This window comes from Lontra canadensis, unplaced genomic scaffold (assembly GCF_010015895.1).
Source record: "Lontra canadensis isolate GAN:19392208 unplaced genomic scaffold, GSC_riverotter_1.0 scaffold53, whole genome shotgun sequence".
Classification (NCBI taxonomy): domain Eukaryota; kingdom Metazoa; phylum Chordata; class Mammalia; order Carnivora; family Mustelidae; genus Lontra; species Lontra canadensis.
In genome coordinates, this window is record NW_022631047.1 from 7,958,754 (window position 1) to 7,980,723 (window position 21,970).

General features: G+C 39.5%; 1 protein-coding gene and 1 pseudogene across 2 annotated transcripts in view; one reads left to right on the top strand and one right to left on the bottom strand.

The window, feature by feature from the left end:
- The window catches only part of SRGAP1 (SLIT-ROBO Rho GTPase activating protein 1), a 273,423-nt gene that overhangs the window by 239,106 nt on the left and 12,347 nt on the right, over positions 1-21,970 (top strand). For both annotated transcript variants that reach the window (XM_032874653.1, XM_032874654.1), the window contains exons 16-18: positions 10,592-10,697; positions 14,465-14,689; positions 17,129-17,208. In XM_032874653.1, coding sequence (XP_032730544.1) covers positions 10,592-10,697; positions 14,465-14,689; positions 17,129-17,208 — 411 coding nt within the window. The remainder of the gene's footprint in view (positions 1-10,591; positions 10,698-14,464; positions 14,690-17,128; positions 17,209-21,970) is intronic.
- Positions 20,179-20,821, bottom strand: LOC116877617 (annotated as a pseudogene).

The following is a 21,970-nucleotide window of genomic DNA, read 5'->3' on the forward strand; positions in this document are numbered from 1 at the left end:
GAGAATTAAATGAGTTAATACCTGTAAAGTACCAAGAAGAGTGCGTGGCAAAGAGTATGTTCAATGAAATGCCCACAGGTAACTCCACAGGCCTGTGAGATGTTAATAGATTACTCAGTTTTGTAGCCCTACTACTTGCCATAGTTAATTCCAGGTCCATTAGTAAGTACAGAATCCACAGTTGTTAAAGGTCACCAAAATTTTACCAGAATTCTTTTGTTGGCATTCATGCCTAAAATCCTGGCTCTCGCTGGGTATGAGTTCCCCAGTCATAATTCCTTCCACCCCCACCCTATACAGCCTGATGTCTTGTGTGGGATTCAGAAGTGTGCCTGTGTGTCCATTCCAAGGCCCTTACATAGCCTGAGTCATCACAGCAGGTCTGTGACCCAGCTGGAAAGAACTGAAAAGGAGGTGTCATGCTTCTGGAATTCTCGTTTGGGCTTGTCCAGAGATTTTTCCTTACATCCTAGCCAGAAAGCTTAAATCTGGAAAAATAATAAGCACTCTACAATGCTTCGTGGTTTTCTAGGTACATATATCAACATTTATGTTCACATGTACCAGTAGGATAAAGCACATCGGACTACCTTGTCTGTGAGTATTGTAGAGTCACTTCAGGCTTTCACTGGATGAGAAATACTGCTCCATTGTGGTTATTAAAATCTGAACCGTAGAGTCAGAAAGATCAAGATTCAAATTCTAGCTTCTCCACTTAACAGCTTTGTCACTTTGGGCAGAGATTAATACTTAGTCTTACTGAATATCTGTTGCTTTATCTATTTCATAAAGTCTGTGTGAAGAATAAATGAAATAATTCTTATAAAGTATTTAGCATCATGCCTGGCACACAGTAAACCCCAGTCAATGTTGCTAGCTATCATCATTACAACGGTTACAACTACTCCCACTATAATCTGAGATCCTATATGCCAGCACCTGCATTAGCCACTTACCAGTCTGTTCTTTGACCTAATTATCTCACGTGCATTTAGAAATGATGCTAGTAGAACCTAGAAGTTGTGGTGCTTCCAGCATGAATTTTCCCAGCACATGAAATGTTTCTTAACAATCAATATCAAGCTGTCTCACAGTGGAAGGAAGAGTCAGGCTTACTGAAATGTGAAGACCATAGGGAAAACAATGGAAAATCTACAGCAATGTCTTTCTTTTCATGCAGTGAACTGCTACCAGTGCAAATGAAGAAGTCGCAAAGACATCCCCACTATATTAAAACAGTGGATTAATAATCCTCAGGTTAATTTTTATGAAAATAGTCTTTCTCAGCAATGAATGCCCTCCATGACCTACATCTCAAAGAAGCAGGAGTCCTGGGGTTTAAGGCTGCTAAGGACACTAGTCAGGAGTGATTGAACCATGCTAGTAATTTAAATAGTATTGTCAGTGTTTTTGTTGATGCTTTTGTTATAAAGTTAAACAGATGTTGAGCTGTCTGTCCCAGCCTACTTTCCCCCGCTAAGTCCTGTTATTTTTAGTGCATTTTGCAGAATAGGATGTTTTTCAAGAACACATAATGAATGACACTGTATATAATGACCCCTTTTCTTCCAACATCTAATCTCTCAAAAAGGAGGGGATTTCTAGCTATTATTGATTTATCTCTAGGCAAGCATTTTCTCATGCCATTGTGACCCCGATGTACCATATTTTTTCTGGATTTTCATTAAATCCTTTGAATATGGTATAGTACATCATTCATCGTTATATCCTCTCATCGATATTACACTATTTGATCATTTGAACCATTGATTAATTGCCTGCCATATGCAAAACTTTCTAGGGATTGAAACACTTGATTTTTGCCTTCAGGAGGTTTAAAAAATAGTAAGAGATTGAAGATATTTACAAATAAATGCAGTCTAAGTTAGTATGTAATAGGAGCACAAAGATTTAGAAATTCTAGTGGAGAGATGTCCCATGCACATTGATTGTTTTTATCTGTGTCATCATCTTTTAGCATTGCCATAATTGGATTGATTTTCCCTATTAAGATAATTTCATATGATATTTACTTTGTATAGAAAAATCTTCTCTTTCATCTTTTTTAAGAGTTTGGATACATCCGGGACGCCTGGGTGGCTCAGTTGGTTAAGCGGCTGCCTTCGGCTCAGGTCATGATCCCAGCGTCCTGGGATCGAGTCCCACATCGGGCTCCTTGCTTGGCGGGGAGCCTGCTTCTCCCTCTGCCTCTGCCTGCCTCTCTGTCTGCCTGTGCTTGCTCACTCTCTCTCCCTCTGTCTCTGGCAAATAAATAAATAAAATCTTTAAAAAAAAAAAAAAAAAAAAAAAAAAAAAGAGTTTGGATACATCAGGGGCTCCTGGGTGGCTCAGTGAGTTAAGGTTAAGCGTGTCCAACTTTTGATTTCAGCTCAGATCATGATCTCAGGTTGTGAGATTGAGCCCTACTATGGGCTCTGCAAGGAGTCTGCTTCTCCCTTTCTCTAAAATTAATAAATAAATCTTTAAAAAACAAAAGAAGTTTACATAGGTTTCTGGTTACCTACTACTTTTTACTTACTTATTTTTGGAGTTTTTGGGGAAAGTTTTGTTTTTTGTTTTTTTTTTTTTGAGTGATGAGTTGTTATTGTGCCATTTTTATGTTTCAAAATATTACATTCTTTGGAAACTTGCAAATATGGATAAAGACCCAGTGGACTCCAGGGCAATCTAAATTTGAAATGACAAACTTGGTAGTGTCTCAGTTTCTCACCCAAGTAGGTTTTTTAAAACCATCTACTTTGTAATGGTTTTGTAAATGCCCAAGTTAGGCCCACACATTCTGGTCAGCTTCCAGAATGTACATATACTATGGCTTCGAGATTCCCTAGGGCAGAAGTCCAAAGGACTTGCCCTAGATCAGCTATTCAAGTGATGTGTGGTCTTTCCTGGCTGCCGCAGGGCCATGAGCCCAGATGGCACGTTTGCCCTTCACGTCACCTTATGTGTTACTATCTAGGTGACTGCTTGAGCCCCAGGAAGCTTTTTTAGGAGGGTCTTTCTTTTACTCATCATGATATCAACATAGAGTATTGTAGGATACTTGAAAAATACACGGAAGCACGTAGAACAAAAGACTGTCCCACGTAATGCTGCTGCTCAAAGACAATGGTGTGTGTATACCACCATTTTGTTGCATTTCCTTCTGCTCCTTTTGTATTCATGTGCACACACAACTTTTTCTAAAACCGAATTAGAACTGTACTGTCCATTCTGCTCATCATCAACCTTGTTTTTGACTCTTTTATTATATATATTTTCAAACTTCTGTAAAAAGATACAGAAAATTATAATAAATCCCAGTATAAACAATCACCTAACTTTAACAATTTTCATTTCTTGGACAAAATTATCCCACCTCTATCCCTTCTATCATCTCCCTGACACATCACTTCCTCTGTATGTATGAATCTCTGGGAGAAGAGAATTCTTTTCTTTTTTTGTACAACATAGCCATAATACCATTAGCATACCTTAAAAATAATTTCTTAAAATCATAAATAGCCCATCAGTACATTTTTAAAATAATTGTTTATTATGCAATTAATGTGTGATCACGGTAGAAAAATTAGAAAATAAAATAGAAAAACCATCTATAATTCCTTATACAAAGATAATATAAGCCTTTTTAGTATGTTCCCAGGTTTTTTCTATACATATACCTATGTACTTTTAAGTTTTTTATACCTATGTACTTCTTTTTTTTTTTTTAAGAGGGAAAGAGTGGGGAGGAAGGACAAAGGGAGAAGGAGAAAGAGAATCTTAAGCAGGCTCCATGCCCAGCACAGAACCCATTGGGAGGCTCAATCTCTCAACCCTGAGATCATAACCTGAGCCAAAATCAGGAGTCAGATGCTGAACCACTGAGCCACCCAGGTGCCCCCATCCCTATGTACTTTTTATTTATTTATTTTTTAAAGATTTTCTTTATTTTTTTTGACAGAGATGCAGCGAGAGAGGGAACACAAGGGGGGGGGGAGGCATGGAAAGGGAGAACAGGCTTCCTGCCAAGCAGGGAGCCCAATGCGGGGCTCGATTCCAGGACCCTGGGATCATGACCTGAGCTGAAAACAGATACTCAACGACTGAGCCACCCAGGAGCCCCAAACTTTTTAAAACAGCTTATTGTGGGGTGCCTGCATGGCTCAGTTGATTAAGCATCTGACTCTTGGTTTTAGCTCAAGTCATGATCTCATGGATCATGACACTGATCCCTATTTGGCTCCACTCTCAGTAGGGAGTCTGCTTGAAGATTCTTTCCTTCTACTTCTCCCCCCAACTCATGCTAGCTTTCTCTCTCTGAAATAAGTAAATAAATCTAAAAAAGCAGTTTATTGAGATACAATTCTTGTGCCATATAATTCATTCATTAAGGTATACAACTCAGTGGCTTTTAATATATTCACAGGACTAAAAGTCATCACCGCAATCAATATTAGAACATATTTATTACTCAAAAAAAAAAAACCACCCAATTAGCAAAAACATACACTATTTACTCATCCCATCCCACTAGGCAACCACTAATCTACTTTCTATAAACTTATCTATTCTGGCCATTTCTATATATAAAAGGAATTATACAAAATGTGGTCTTTGGCAACTGGTTTCATTTCCTTAGCATGTTTTCAAGGTCCACCCATATTGTAGCATGTACCGGAACTTTATTTTATTGCCAAATAATTGTCCATTGAATGGATATACGACACCCACGTGCTTTTAATAAGAGGGGTATCATACCAAGTGACTGCTAATGGATGTGAGATTTCTTTTTGAGGTAATAAAAATGTTCTAAAACTGATTGAGGTAGTGATTGATCAACTGTGAATATACTTTAAAGCCATAAAACTGTATACTTTATATGTGTGAATTATATATGAATTATATCTCAGTAGATCTCATTAGAAATTGTATCATTTCCTATTGGTTCTTTATAAGCCTTTTTTAAAAAAATAGGCTCCATGTCCGGTGTGGAGCCCAGCATGGGGTTTGAATTTACAGTCTCGAGATCAAGACCTGAGCTGAGATCAAGAGTCAGACATTTCACCTGCTGAGCCTCCCAGGCACCCCTGTAAGCCATTTTTTTAATTTAGTAATGTTGTTAACATTTTCCCATATCAATATTTTTCAAAATACAGATTTAAATGGCTTTTATTTCACTTAATGATCCCCTAGTTTTAGAAACTTAGGTTGTTTCCAGTGATTTTACAGTTAAACAAAATATTACAATGAACCTTTTAGTACATAAATCTATTTGCCCATTTCTAACTGTTTCATGAGAAAAGAAAAAAGCTTTCAAATTCTCTTTTTGGTTCTCCTGTGTATGTTTTCGTTGCTAAAAATTCTTTAAGCTTTGTTGCATACATGATGGCTTCTGTCTGAATTCTAAATTTCTCTTTGATGCCTTATACTAGGGATTACTTTTATCCTTAAAAATATGGAACAGGCTTAGTATCTGAACTGAATAAGTAAAGCTTCCTAAGCTAAGAGTGTTTCTTTACTAACCTCAGTAATTTAGCAGGAGAAACACTATGTATTTATTTCTACAGTGTTGCTATTTAGCTAGGAAAGAACATAATGGTTTAAGTCACAGAACTCAATCTATTAATGATTATTAGAAAGATTTGCAAGCATTTCATTTCTTACTTAGGAGAACAGCTGGTAACTCTCCCATCAAGGCTCAGCTAAGATTCATCTAAATGTACTAGGACATCTCTCTTTTTCTCTTTCCCTTTCATTCACACATGCACACAGTTGATTAATACCTTGACATCAATAGAACCTATCAATGAACCTAAAAATGGCCTGGAACTGGGAAACTCACCTTGAATATTGCCATTGATCTCTGGAGCTCAGAAATATTTGTGTGCCTGCTCAGTTATAAACCTCTTCTAAACGTGGCCATTCTTTTCCTTCCCTGTTGTCATACTTGAGGATACATTTGCATCTTGTGACTTATTGTTTGTTTTCTGACAAATACTTTTCCAAATAGTGCCTCAGAAGAACTGATATTTTCAGAGTAATGGCCATTTGAGTTTTTGCCATTTTCTGAAGCAACCTGTGTTTTGTGGTGAATTTTTCACACACATTTACATGGAGCTGTCACAGCCCCATGCTGTGAGGTTGGGATGCCGACATGGGAACTTTGCAGTGCTAGGAAAAGAACAGAAATAAGCATGGGGAGCTTTGAGCACATGACCAAGACTGGATGAATGCCACTTTTACCTAATTACATGAGATCCTGAATTGTGGAAACAAAGGCCAGCTTAAAAGAAATTCAAATGAAATACTGGTTTTCCTTACTGACAACTTTTCTGAGAAGAAAAGATCCATCTTTTCAAGCAGCATAGAATTGTGGGAGACTATGAATTGCCACACTGAGAGCCGCTGGGAATGCACATTAATCAGTGTCCGAAGCAACCATAAATTTTGACCCGCTAACTGGTCTAAGGAGAGTAAATGAGTCATTTGTACCAGAGCAAGGCTCCTGTAGGATGTACGCCGCAGGCCTTTTGAGCGACGCCAGGTAATATCTGAGTCCCGCTCCCAGCCGTCATGCTCTGAGGCCTCTGGGACAGATAGATTTGCTATGACTTCAGGAATGCGAGCAGTTCTGTTGTGCTTTGATTGAGGTTTACTGTAGTTGCAGAGAATCTATGCCCGCCTCCCACAATTTCATCTGGTCTTTTTGGTGTCACTGTTTTACATTCCTGTTGCCTTTCTCTCCTAAAACCTTTCATTTGCATCTCATGGTACCCTCCCCCAATTTTTTTTCCCCCAAATTTTGGTGAAATATACAGAACACAAAACTTACTGACTTATCCATTGTTAAGTGTACGATTCAGCGGCATTAACTACATTCCCAGTGTGCAGCCATCACCACCGTCCATCTCCAGAACTTCTTCACTCTCCCAAACCAAAGCTCTGTACTCAGAAAGCAGTAACTCCCCAGAGCCCCTGACAGCGCCCTGCCCCGTGCTACTTTCTGTCTCTGTGAACTTGACTACTCTGGATACCTGGTGTTAAGTGGAATCCTACAGTATTTGTCTTCTTCTGTCTGGCTTATTTCACTTAGGTTTTCAAGATTCATCCAGGTTGTAGGAGAATTTCACTTCTCTTTTAAGGCTGAATAATGGTTCCTTGTGTCTTTATACCACCTTGGTTCATCCACGCATCCGTCAGTGAACACTTGGCTGGTGTCTGCCCCTTGGCCGTCACAAATAATGCTGCTGTGGAATTGGCATATGGATCCCTGTTCTGTGGAAGTGTTGAGTCACTGTATTGTACGCCTGAAACTAATACTACACTGTATGTTAACTAGCTGGAATTTAAATAAAAACTTTTTAAAAATCAGTGAGTTAAAAGAAAATATTCTAAATAAACAAATCAATTCCCCCAATTCTATCTGTACCTGTTCCCCCAGTTCTTTTTATTTTTTTTAAAGATTTTTATTTATTTATTTGACACTGAGAGAGTGATCACAAGTAGGCAGAGAGGCAGGCAGAGAGAGAGAGAGAGGAAGCAGGCTCCCCATTGAGCAGAAAGCCCGATGCGGGGCTCGATCCCAGGACCCTGAGATTATGACCTGAGCCGAAGGCAGAGGCTTAACCCACTGAGCCACCCAGGCGCCCACCCCCAGTTCTTTCTAAATAAAAGTTTGAAACTACCTTTAAGGGTAGGGGAACTCACTTTAGAACTGAGAGATAGAAACAGGAAGATCTTGAATTAAAATTAAGCCTCTTGGGAGTAATGCCTGTGTCCTCTTCTAGCCTGAAAATTACTTGCCCCCTCTGGGATTTGACAAAGATTAAAGATCAGCAGTACATTAAGAGTAGTTCCTGTCACATTCTTTCCTTTTCTTTTTTTCTCTAAGACCTCAAAACTAGCCTGAAGTTGCTAAAACCCTCTCCCTGATATTTGACCTTAACCTTATACTAAGGATCAGCCTGGAGAATCAGTAGACTTAACTTTTGAAACAATCCAGAAGTTTTGAACAATGTTACATGTTCAAATGAACAAATGTTAAACAAAAGTTTAAACAATGGCAGAAGTTTTGTTGTTGTTTTGCTTTTAATCATAGCCCTTCTATGGATCTATATGCGGCTAGAAAAGAATAGAAGGTATTGCCAGTCCAGAGACCATTCACGGGACACTTCTTCATTACCATTTATAATTTGCATAAACATATTAAACTTTGTAACTGTTTGGTTTGGGGCATGAATGGAAAGTTATTTATGCATACAGTTTTTTAAGGACCAGAGAATAAATGCTAGTAAATCTCAATATTTACTTTTAAGAATGGGCCATAAGTCATTTCAAGTTTGTAAGAGGTGTAAGAGGAATTGGAATAGAAAACTGAATTAGCAAAGTATTACCATGGTCCAAGCTAGAAATAATAAAGACTTCAATTAGGAAATTAATACTGAGATATCCAGGGGTAGATACAACAGAACTTACGTCCCACACAAAATTGAAAAATGAAGTAAAAATACTACCTTCCTAGAAAGGATGGTCCTAACATCAAGACCAAATGAGTTTACCATTGAAGAGAACAAGTAGAGATCCATGAGGGCCAACTGTGTTTATGTGTGGGAGGAGGTCAGAAAACCTGAGAAAGAGAAGGAAAATCAATTGACTATTATGTCAGAAATGAAGTCCTAAAAAAAAAAAAAAAAAGTGGCCTGAGATTTTCAAGTAGGATTTATGAATATCTCAAGAACAATTAAGAGCAAATGTAGTAATACAAAATTAGAGTAAACTTCAAAAATGTTTCTGAAATAGTCTTTGAAATATTTTTCCAGGGGCACCTGCTTGGCTCAGTTGGTAGGGAATGCATTACTTGATCTTGGGGTCATGAGTTCAAGCCCCACCTCGGGCATGGAGCCTACTTAATTAGAAAAGAAAAAAAGTTAAAAAAGAAATCTTTTTCTCAAATGTATCTTTATTGAGTGTCTTCAAAGTTGTACTTTATAAAGGGGGCACCTGGCTGGCTCAGTCAGTGAAGCATGAAGCTTTTGAGCTTGGGGTTATAAGTTCAAGCCTTACACTGGGTATAGAGATTGCTTAAAAATAAAATCTTTTTGTACTTTGAAATCCAAGAAAGACAACCCGACTTGAACAGAAAATAGGTTTTAGTCCCAACCCCACCCCTCCAACCACTTACCCAGTTCTCTTTTTCCTAATCCATTGAATGGGGATGACATTCCATGGCCTGCCTACTCCATGGAATTATTATCTGTGTTAATAAATTGGATAGCAAATGTGAGAATGTATTGTAAAATGTAGATCATTATGTAAATAATGCATTATTGGAACTAACTTTTTTGCTGCTGTTCACAGGCATTTTTGTGTTAAGAACCTTTGGACAATTTGTATTGCTAGGAAAGAGGGATAAAATAATACTAGGAAGTCCCAGGTACCTGTCTTCAGGGAGCTCACTCTACCACAGGGATAAGAAAGTAAATAACTGTAAACATGAGGGTATAAGTTCTCTGAGAGCAGGATTCAAATCACTAATGCATTACTATTGCCTAACTTGGTACTTGAAAACTATTAGGCTGTCCTAAAATAGATGCTTAGAAAAATTGATGAAATTATATAATTCAAAGTAAAAATTCCTATCAGTAAGATACTATGATAAGTTTTGAGGAAGGAGAGATTCAAAGCCCGGTACATTGCTGGAATCATAGTAATATACAAATAAATACAGGATGAATTAATGAATCATAGGGGAGGTGTCCCCGAAAACTACTTTAGTTACCATTGCAGCTTTTTTTTTTAAGATTTTATTGATTCATTTGACAGACAGAGATCACAAGTAGGCAGAGAGGCAGGCAGAGAGAGAGGGGGGAAGCAGGCTCTGTGCTGAGCAGAGAGCCCAATGCGGTACTCAATCCCAGGACCCTGAGATCACAACCTGAGCCGAAGGCAGAGACCTAACCCACTGAGCCACCTAGGTGCCCCACCATAGCAGCTTTTGAAAGGAATTGAAACCATATCAGATGCACAATCCAGAAATAGCAGCAAGTGAAAGATGGTTTTTAAACCTAGAAGACGCGAAGTTGCTTAAGACCATGGCCATCAGAAAAAACAGAGATAGGTCAGAGAAGATACTCTCAGAAATGGTATTACCGGGGCACCTGGGTGGCTCAGTGGGTTAAGCCTCTGCCTTTGGCTCAGGTCATGATCTCAGGGTCCTGGGATCAAGTCCCGCATTGGGCTCTCTGCTCAGCGGGGAGCCTGCTTCCCCCTTTCTCTCTGCCAGCCTCTCTGCCTACTTGTGATCTCTGTCTGTCAGGTAAATAAATAAAATCTTTAAAAAAAAAAAAAAAGAAATGGTATTACTTCCAAGCTGATCATTGATTCACTGCATCTCACCCAGGGGCAGGAGCTTACTTATGGTAAGATACAAAATTTGGTACTCAGTGTTTTGTAGAAATGCGGGGCCTGAACTCATGACCTTGAGATCAAGACCTGAGGTGAGATCAAACGTCGGACACCTAACCAGCACTCAGTGTTCTGCTTTAAATGTGGCAAGCGAAAGGATCCTGACCATGTTCTCTTCTATCCATAGGAATAGATAATCTCTGTGAGAGGGCGCTTCACATCCGCAAACTCCTCCTGACCTTGCCTAGGTCCGTCCTTATAGTGATGAGGTACCTCTTTGCCTTCCTCAATCAGTAAGTACCCTAATACTCCGCCAGAATGCGCATCTTTTACTTCCATTTGCACTGATCTGAATTCTTTGTTCTTGGATTCTGTAACGTGCACACTGGGTCCCACTTATCAGCAGAGTCAAAGAGAAGACGATTGACTATAGACTGAAGGTATGTTTTTCTTAAGCAGATCAAGGTCATTGTATAATAGCTGAAAGATGCAGAAACTGTGGCCATACATGCAAAAATATACAAATATTACCAAAAAGAATACTTGTCAGTGAAATATGTGTTTTTCCAACTTCCATCCAAAGCTAATGTCATGAACATTTTTGTCAAAATGATGTAAACCACCCACTCACTGCAGAAAATTGCTGGGATTTTTTATGTTGTAGTCAAGGAAGGAGGGGAACTATAGATGCGAATTACACACAGATCCAAAAAAGAACTTCTGTAAACTCAATATAATGAGACCTTGTCAAGAAGAAAATATTTATAAAAGTCTCTGCAGCAATGTAACAGAAACCTTAAAAAATCATAGCATTATTTTCAAAGGAACCTTACTGTTTTAATTTAAGCACCTTGGTTTTCATTTGTCTTACTTCTTGGGTAATAAAAATGGACCCCACTATAAGAATATCTTCCCCAAGTCCTGTCTGAGAGCCCCCTTCCTATTCAAGGATCTAGTTAAGTAATTGGAAATAAAAGAATCTGGGAGGAGTAAGCTCAGGGCAATGCCTTCTCCTTCTGGCATGGGTTCATCCTTCCCAAAATTGGGATTTTTTTCTCTTCTCTATTTCTTTGGAGGTTTAGAGTTCTCACACACCATGGAGACTGAAGGACTTAAGTCCTGCTTGACTACTCCTGAAATCATACCCACTCAGGCTGGCCCCAGAAACCAAGTAGCATCTGATGGGGAAATGTTTGCAGGGAACGAACATAAGCACAAATGACAGTGGAGACCCATTTGTACAGAAATCACCACTAGAAATAAGCAGGATCTAGAGACATGGATATAAACTATGTTTAGTTTAAATAGATGGCCATAAATATAAATTGTACCTTTTTTTGTTAAAGATTTTGCTTATTTATTTATTTGGCAGACTGGGGGAGTGGGAGCACAAGCAGGAGGAGTAGGAAAGGGAGAAGCAGGCTTCCTGCTGAGCAGGGAGCCCGATGAGGGATCCCAGGACCCTGGGATCATGACCTGAGCTGCTGCCAGACAATGACTGAGCCACCCAGGCGCCCCTAAATCTTACCTTTAATTAAGCCTTGTTACTATGGTGCTTTTAAAAATCTGAAGGCTTGCTGACCTTGGCGGGCAAGTGTGAGGGCTCCAAGCCTCTGAACAGGCTGCCATGTGGCCTGGGCCTGGGCACCCAGCCATCACAGAGGAGCTGCTTTGGGGCCAGCTCTTCCCAGGGGTGTCACCTGAGGAGTCCTGCCCCTTTCTGGCAAAGAGGAGGGGGTTTCTTAAGTCTATTGCATCTGCAGACATGGATTTCAAACAACGGACGCATTCTTGGCTGCTCGAACCAAAAAGCAATATGGGAGGGATCACAACTGACCGAGCTGCCATCATTTCCAAATTCTGGAAGAGGCATAAGACAAAAATTCGAGACAGCCTCATGAACCAGAGCTGTTGGGACAGTGGGCTTCTCGACCTGAACTGGAGAGTGGATGGCAGATCCCAGTCAAGGCACTCAACTCAAATATACACCCCTCTTGCCATAATGGGGCTGGAAACAGGGCAAAATGGATAGGAATCTGAATCTCTTTGTTTGGCATTTGACCTGCCTAGCTAACGATGGAGTTATTGAAGCAATTGAAGTGGCCTGGGTTGGTTTTCGTTTTTTGTTTTTTGTTTTTTGTTTTAATTTATTTGACAGAGAGAGAGATCACAAGTAGGCAGAGATGCAGGCAGAGAGAGTGGGGGGAAGCAGGCTCCCCACTGAGGAGAGAGCCTGATGCAGGGCTTGATCCCAGGATCCTGAGATCATGACCTGAGCCGAGGGCAGAGGCTTTAACCCACTGAGCCACCCAGGTGCCCCGGTTCTTTTTTTTTTTTTTTCTTTTAATCTTATTTCCTCATCAATATTAAAGCCTCAAATTAAAAAAAATAAATAAATTTAAAAAAACAATCCAGAGGCTTGCCATCTTCACCCTTAATTTCAAGTGCCTCCCCTTCCCGTCTGAGGGCCTTCCTTCCTGCCGGCCCTCTAGGTGAATTTTCCTGGCACACCTGAGCAAAACCCACTGTGAACCAGTAAACCACAAGAGACAGGCAAAGCAGTGAATCAAGAAAGTTCGTAAAACCTGAATCTAACTCAGCAGAATAGCAAATGTACGTGAGTCATCCAGCTGGCCTTGCTTCCAGCATTTCTGCCCAAAGATGCCCCCTGGTTCACTGCACCTGCCTTCATGCAGAAACAAGCCCCAGCCTGTAGGGGTTGCTTGGGACAGGAATTATGAAAAGAAAAGGAAATTATTCTCCCTTAACTGTAAAATCGAAACGTGGGTATAACACTTTCATAACAAGATTTTGCTCTTCAAGTCAGCACTAAGTTAAAGACCCAGAAAGATTCTCTGAGACTCTCCCCACCGAGCTTACGTGTGTCTTGGGAGAATTAGACCATTCTTACTCTGCATCTCACTTCTCCGTGCATCCATTTTGCAGACAATCTGTAACATGATCATTGCCTTTATTGTGAACTTTTTATAAAAGACTGTATGCTTGAAAAATGGCAGGCAGGAGAGACATATGTTAGCTGAGGAAATTATGCTTTTGTATTTTCTGCTTTCTAGGCTATCTTATTTCCGAAAAAGGGTAAAGTATCAGGTCCTGTGGCATTTCCGTTTCTTTGTGTCTGTCACCATCTCACAAATGCAGCCAAGTCTCTTTTTTTCTTCTTCCATTTGTCATCTGTTCATCTGGATTTTACATTTCCTTTCAAGATTGACATTTTACTCATGGAAAGATAATGTCTCTAGCTTCTCCCTAGAACAGTACCCTCTGCATGTGTTAGAGGCAGAACAATCAACTGCTGGCTTATTTTGAGTTGCCTCTGGACAATATCTCACAAATATCCATTGGATTGAATTTAGAAATTAGTACTAGACAACCAGAAATTGCCCCAAAGTTTGTAGTTAGCCAACTTGAAAAGGAATGAGAGAACTGGGGATTCTTTTCCCCTTCTCTTGCACTTATAACGTCTTTTGTGACATTGACTGGTAGATAGTTTTGGTCGTCTTACCCAGTTGTTTGCTTTCTTTCAGTGGCTACAAAGAAAAGGTGCTTTGTTTTCCTCCAGGCTTTCCTCAAGATTTACAGGGAAAAACTGAAATCTGAGATATGTTTGATGAGTAGGAGGGCATTTTAAAGATATCCATAAAGCTTTGTGGAGCTCACTACTGCCCTTCCTGGATTTACTTGAGTAACATTTACAACATTTACACCGTGGTGTTTACATGTGAAACTCACTCACTTGATCCTGGTCTCCATTGAAAAAGAAATTATCTTAAATGCTCTTATGGCTCTGAAAAATGCCACTTAGTTAAGGAGGATTTATATTCCCCTTTCAGTTTCTTCCTAGTTGAAAGATTGTAAGTTGTTTTACTTTCTTTGGAATTTGCCAAGGCAACTTAAAGTAGATGCAACATTATCTTATTCTAATAATAAAAACCAAATAAAATGCTTTGGATACCGATTTTGAGAATATAAAGTATCTTATTAAACACCAATTTTCTTTTTTCTCTCTGGTGCTTTTATAACTCTTGTCTTTCTCTCATAGCCTTTCACAGTACAGCGACGAGAACATGATGGACCCATATAACCTGGCCATTTGTTTTGGCCCCACATTAATGCCTGTCCCCGAAATACAGGATCAAGTGTCTTGTCAGGCTCATGTGAATGAAATTGTCAAAACCATCATCATCCACCATGAAACTATTTTCCCAGATGCTAAAGAGCTGGATGGCCCTGTTTATGAGAAGTGTATGGCTGGAGACGACTACTGGTAAGTCTGGGAATTTTAGTCTTTCTGCCCCTGGAAAAATTATGGAAGTATACATATCAGTTTAATAAGAATAAGAAGTGACCATAGGTTGCCAAGGTCTCCAATTTCTAGAAAAAGAAGAAGCAGGAACATTTGAGATAAGTTAGACTAAGACCCATGACAGCACTGGCCTCTTACTATGATAACTCCCATTCATTTCTCCCTTTTCCCCAAAGATGGCATCTTTTTAGATATATCCACCCTACTGCATAGAGAGTCACGGTTTTGAAACATATTACATAGAACTGAATTCATTTTATTATTATATCAGGCAGAGATAACTGATGGAACTGACAGATTTCAGTTTCATTGTGAAATAGTTTTGGCTCTATATAAAGTACTTTAAAGGTATCATTTTAAAGGAGCCCTGTCAACCAAATATGTTTTCATTCTTAATTATTTCTATTCTTACTAATAAATAGCATCCTATCCAATTACAGTAGTAATGGCCATTTTAAGCAAATTTATTTTAATTTATCTAATTTATTATTAATATATCACTAGGATAGAAAATGGCAGTAATAGTCACTATTACTATTATTTAGTATTATTATTTAGTATTTAGTAGTACTATTTAGAAGTTCTACTAATACTACTATTACTATTATTATACCATCAATATTATATATTATTAATATGGCAGCATAGTCACTAGTGAAGTATGAAGATGGGGGAAGTGTGGTCATTGGAATAATCCCAAATGTCTGTGGTCACTGTGTGATCTGTGAATTTCTGCTTCTAAGAAGTCATATACAATAAAAGTGGCTTTGGTTCCTTGAGCCCCTGCTGTGTGCTGGCTACGTGTGATCGGTTTATGTACTGACCACTCTACCAAGTGAAGAGAGGCCAAGGAGCCTCTCTAAGGACTACTCGTAACTGGAGGCAGCCCAGGTCTGTCAGATTCCAAAGCCCACATGACTCTTCGCACTCAAAAGCTGCCTCCCAGCCCACCTCGGAAACTGTTCTGGGCAGCTGGGATTCAGGAGCAGCTGGAACAGACCTATCTAAGCCCATTCTGCAGCCCCCTGAGGACAGTTTGTTTCCCATTGCCTCACCAAGAACTAGGCAGAAGTACAGTGAGTAACTGAAGGACCGTAAGCACCTGAAAGTACACTTGAACTATACCACGGGTCTTATACCACCGTATGATCATATGTATGCCTTAAGGAGGCTGAAGGTTGACTATTTCCAGAAGCATTCCTTTCTAAATTTAAACAACAAAGCATGATAGATTCCAGTTCTGTGGTGTATCTGGCAATTTCGCACATGAAATTGAATTCAAAAATATTTACTTGAGCATGTACAGTGTGCAAGATACTGACTACTGAGCTTGGCTCTAGGAAGATAAATGAATAAAACTCAGCCCTGGTGAGATGCATAACTTTATCTTCATAGTTGTATTTATTGCGAGGCCAGTGTCACAGTACTTGAAACATCAGTAAGTTGTGCTGTCTCATTCCTTTTATCAAAGAGTGATAAGTGGCGGTCTGGTCCATATTATCTGATACATTGGATCCTAGGGTTTTTGTGGTCACTACTTCTTTACAAGCAGGCCCCATAATAAAGGATCCTAGAGTCAGTAACGTGTGCTTGACTGTGTCCTTCATCCATGCATAGTGTTCTCTATGGGCATCACTCATTTAAACAGGAAGTCAGCGATAAAGTAGTTATCCTTCTCCCCAACCAGCAATATAAATGGACTTTTACAGAATGTCAGGTTTGTATGTGTGACAGATGCATTCCATTTACGAACATACATTTGAGGAGTGTGGTTGTGCTAAAGGGTAAGTTTTTTAAAAGAATAGGGGCGCCTGTGTGGCTCAGTGGGTTAAAGCCTCTGCCTTCGGCTCAGGTCACGATCTCAGGGTCCTGGGATCGAGCCCCGCATCAGGCTCTCTGCTCAGCGGGGAGCCTGCTTCCTCGTCTCTCTCTCTCTCTGCCTGCCTCTCTGCCTACTTGTGGTCTCTATATGTCAAATAAATAAATAAAATCTTTTTTTAAAAAAGGAATAAAAATCATGACTGGCTCAAATCTGCAATGAACATATGTCAAGAAAAGATGGGGAAAATACTACAGCCAATTCAGAGCTGAACTCAAAGAGCCATCAGTTGATATGCAGTAAGGTGTCTTGGAATGAATTTGCAAAAAGTGGTGTATCCATAGGGCAATAATCATATTCTACTAGAATTCAACCAATTTTAATTTCTGTGGATACAAATTATCTGTGTCAAAGATGAAGGGACCTGGGCTCCCCTAGGACCAGATGATTCTTGGAGCCTCCAGAATTTCACTGAAAGACTATCCAGCCACTCTTTAGCCATTCAAGTTTTATGTAGTAGCAGTTGTTCATTTGTTAAATTCTTTCTTTGACTTTTAAGAATATCCATTTCCACTTTGCAGTGACAGCCCATACAGTGAGCACGGTACATTGGAGGAAGTGGATCAGGACGCTGGTACAGAGCCCCACACCAGTGAAGACGGTATGCCCTTGTGCCCATACTATTATAAAACTAACCTTAATATCCATTTTTTTAGAATTGCTTATATTAAGAATTCAGTAGGATACAAAAGAAAATTTATAAAATATGTGTAAAGTATGAAGAATAATATTACAGTGAACACCACAGACCACCACCAATTTGAAGAAAAAAAGACATCATTACCTTTGCCTCCCCTGTTATGACTGCCTTCCCTACTCCGTCAGGGGTAACCGCTATATGTTTGTTTTTCAGTGGTTTGTTGTTTCATTTTCTGTTTTCTTGAACTTCCTATAAATGGAATCATACTGTATACTCTTTTCATGATTTTTTTTTTACTCAGTATTATATTATGTTCCTGAGATGCACCCACATTGCTAATGCAATTATAATCATTTATTTGACCACTGTATGATATTCCATTGTATTTATTTTTTTATTGATGAATATGGGGGGTATTTTCCATTTTTTGCCATGAAAAAGTGTACTGTTAGGAATATTTTGAACAGGTATGCTACTACAGTACCACAAATGTACAGGACTGTCTCTAGGATATATGCTTCTAGGAGTAAGCATGTTTCCAACTTTACTAGATATAGAGCCAAACTGTTTTTGAAAATAGCTGTAATGATACACACACCCCACCAGTAGTGTATCAGCCTTCCAATCGGACATATTCATCACCACGTGATGAATTTTACCAAATATTATTATCTTTGCCAATATTGTCGTGATTTTAGTTTGCATTTCTCTGATCACTGATAAAGATGTTGTTTTACAATATAGAGTATTAACAGAAAACTTGGCATATAGTAAGAACATCAGATCAGGAGGTGATTGCCATTGAAAAGATACATTGTTACTCACAGTACTCAAGTTACTCACAGTACGCAAGTGGAAAGGGTACATCATTGTCACAGGTGGCCACACAGAAAAACACCAAGGTTGGTCAGGAGGCAGAAGAGGAAGGAGCAACTGGGAAAGAGTCTTTGCAGGGGTTTCCACAGGAAGGAACAGGCGGGGCAGGGTAAACAGGTTTCAGATGGGCTAGTGAGAATAATTCCAGCGGGCTCTGGGGAATAGGGGTGGTCTCTGGTTGTCTGATACCTGGCGCAGGTGGTTAGGGCAGGTGCATAGTGGTTGGGATGGGCTCTGGCTTGGTTGGTTTGTCTTTGAAAGGCACAACAGGCGAGTTGTTTACACTATCCAGGAATTGGTGATCCTTGGGAGGGCCAGTCCCTCTGGTAGCAGCAAGGTCAGAATACAGAAAATAAAAAATATGTCAGAATACAGAAAATAAAAAATATGGTTCATATAGAGATACTGACCCTTATGTGCTTCAATTTCTTTTTTTGTGTGAAATTTCTATCAAGTGTTTTACCCATTTAAGGTTCATTTGCCTTCTCTTCATTTCTCTGGGCTTTTTTTTGCTTGGTTTAATTTGATTTGGCTTTGTTTTTTTTTTCTTATTTATAAGAGTTCTTTGTGGGTCTGGATCAGGTCTTATTGTGTTATGTTTTGCAAATATCTTGTGCTCTGTAATTTGTCTTTCATGTGCTTATTATGTCTTTTGTTAAACAAGGAAATTTTAAAGGAGTTGAAGTTACCCAATCTTTTCCTTCATGGTTGTTTCACTTTATATCTCCTTTAAGAAACCTTTCTGTGCTGAGTGCAGGTAGTGAAAATAATTCCCCCATATTCTCTTTTACTTTTTTTTAAAGATTTATTTATTTATTTTGGAGAGAGAAAGAGAGCATGTGAGCATGAGTTAGGGGCAAGGGTAGAGGGAGAGAGAGAAGTAGACTCCTTGATGAACAGGGCTCATGACCTGAGCCACCCATGGTGTACCCCCCCACACACACCATATTCTCTTTTAAATGCTTTCAGGGGGCACCTGAGGGGCTCAGATGGTTAAGCCTCTGCCTTTGGCTCAGGTCATGATCTCAGGGTCCTGGGATTGAGCCCCATGTTGAGCTCCCAGCTCAGAGGGTAGTCTACTTCTAAACCTCTCCCTCTCCCTCTCCCCATGCTTGTGCTCTCTCTGTCTCTCACTCAATAAATAAAATCTTTAAATAATAAAAAATAAATAAATAAATAAATAAATAAATAAATAAATAAATGTTTTCAGGTTTTAGTTTTCACACATAGGTCTTTATTCTACCAGGAATTTCTTTGGAGGTATGGCATGAGGTTGGGATCCATTCCTTTTTCTCCATGTGGATGCACAGTTGGCCCAGCACTAATCGTCCTTTTTTCACAGCTCTGCATAAATCACGTGTCCTCTTTGCACAAGTCTGTTTCTGGGCTCTCTGCTTTTCCACTAATCTACTTCTCTATCCCTCCTATCTTAATTTTGGTACCTTTTTAAAAAATCTTCGAATTTGGCAAACCAAGATCTCTGACTTTGCTCTCCTTAACAATTCTTGATCTTTTGCAACTTCAGTTAAATTTTAGACTCAGTTTTTCAAGTTCTTAAAACAAACAAAAACTAAAATCCTGTGGGGGTTTTGATTGCGGCTGCACTATTCTACATATATTAACATGGAGAGAAGTGACATTTTATAATATTCAGTCCTCCAGTCCAGAAACATATTTCTAGTTATTTAATGTCTCTCAATAAACTTTTATACTTTTCTCTTTAGAGACCATTTTTTTCTCTTTCTAATAAGTTTAATCTTTAACATTACTTTTCAACACATTTTTTTTGTCATTTTAACAGTTTTTATTTAAAATCATACATCAGGGGCGCCTGAGTAGCTCAGTCATTAAGCATCTGCCTTCATCTCAGGTCATGATCCCAGGGTCCTGGGATCAAGCCCCATATCAAGCCCTGCATTGGGCTCCCTGCTCCGAGGGAAGCCTGCTTCTCCCTCTCCCACTCCCCCTGCTTGTGTTCCCTCTCTCACTGTGTCTCTCTCTGTCAAAGAAATAAATAAAATCTTTAAAAAGGAAGAAGTCATATATCAGATTACTTTATTCCCACATCTTCATCTTCTCAGTTGTTGCTTCCTTATATTTGTTCTTTTCCTTTCTTATCTGGCAAGATTTGACTTTATGTTCAAGGATCTTTTTGTAGTCTTTGCCCAGTTTGAATCTACTAAATGCCCAGGTGGACAGTTGCGCCATTGGCCTGCTCTTCCTGTACTCGTTCAATGAAGATGACATATTTCTTCTTTTTTTTTTTAAATTTTATTTATTTATTTTGACAGGCAGAGATCACAAGTAGGCAGAGAGGCAGGCAGAGAGAGAGAGAGAAGCAGGCTCCCCCTGAGTGGAGCACCCAATGCAGGGCTCTATCCTAGGACCCTGGGATCATGACCCGAGCTGAAGGCAGAGGCTTTAACCCACTGAGCCACCCAGGCGCCCCATTTCTTCTTGTAACCAGGACCACTTTGCCCATTTGCTGACCTTTGTGGTATCCTCACACAACTTATACTTCATCATCCTTGTAGATGTGTGTGGATCAAACATTGTACTTCTGTCTTAGCTCTTTGAAAAGAGGGAATGACATAATGTTCCTGGGAATATGGGAAGGTGCAGTCAAATGCCTTTTCTGGTACTTGCTCTGGTCAGAAGTCATGAAGGGATTAAACCTCATTTTGGTCACTGGTGCTTCAGGGATGGCTGCTCGACACCTTTTTTTAAGATTTATTTATTTATTTCAGAGAAATAGAGAGCTGGGGGAGGGGCAGAGGGAGTCTTAAGCAGACTCTGCACTGAGCACAGAGCCCCATGTGGGAGCTCGATCACACAACCTTGCGATCACAACCTGAAACGAAACCAAGAGTGAGATACCCAACCAACTGTGCCACCCAGGCACCCCAACACTTTTGACATATGAACATATAAAGCTGTCAGATTTCTCTTAGTATCTCTTTAGCTGTATACATGATCCTTTTATTCTCTCTTTAGTTATGACTAATCTGCTTTAAACCCAACCGCTAAGTTTATATTTGTAATTTTTTTTCTACAATTTGGTTCACTTCCGCATTGGCTGCTTAATCATTTTTTACAGTCTTTTGTTCTTTACTCATATTAATCCTTTCCGTTGTTTTAAATTGTGATTGTGATCATTCTAACATCTGCAGTCTTCCTGGATTTGTTTTTGTTGGTTCTTGTTCATTGAGTCTTATTTTCCAGAGTGTTTTGTAAATTTTTTATGTATTCCTTAGAACTGTGTGGAGTTCCTTTAGGCTCAGTTGTAGGTAAGTTCCTCCAGAAAGGCTTCTGATTTACTTCTGCCTGGGGCACAACCACCTTGGGACCATATTGAATTTTTAGCTTGAGGTTTTCCAGGCCACCCAGGTAGTGTGATTTTAAACTGCAAACCTACCTGAGGACTGGAATGTGGTCAGGATTCTTGGAGATTATTTGTTCCAAGAGTTGAGATAGATTCTGTTTTTAAGTCCAGGAGGGAGCGGGAGTGATGTATACCATCTCTGGAGAAATATGGAGGGCTAGGAGAGAGGAAGATTTCTAGAACTAGAAGCTCACTGTGACACTGAGAGTGTGATCCTCTATGGGGATTTACCTTCTCCACACTGAGCAGACCCTGGACTTGGTTTTTTGTCCAAAATGAAACCTTAAGTTAACCAGGCAGGGAAAATATCCTCAAGGCAAACTCTGACTCACATTTTCTCATGTTCTGTTTACCTCACCGGGTTCCTACATTTGTTGTTTTTTGTCTTTAATATTCCATACTGTCATGGCAAATTATTAATGAAATTACAAAGATTTTTTTAAATCCAGGGTTTTTCAGGGCACC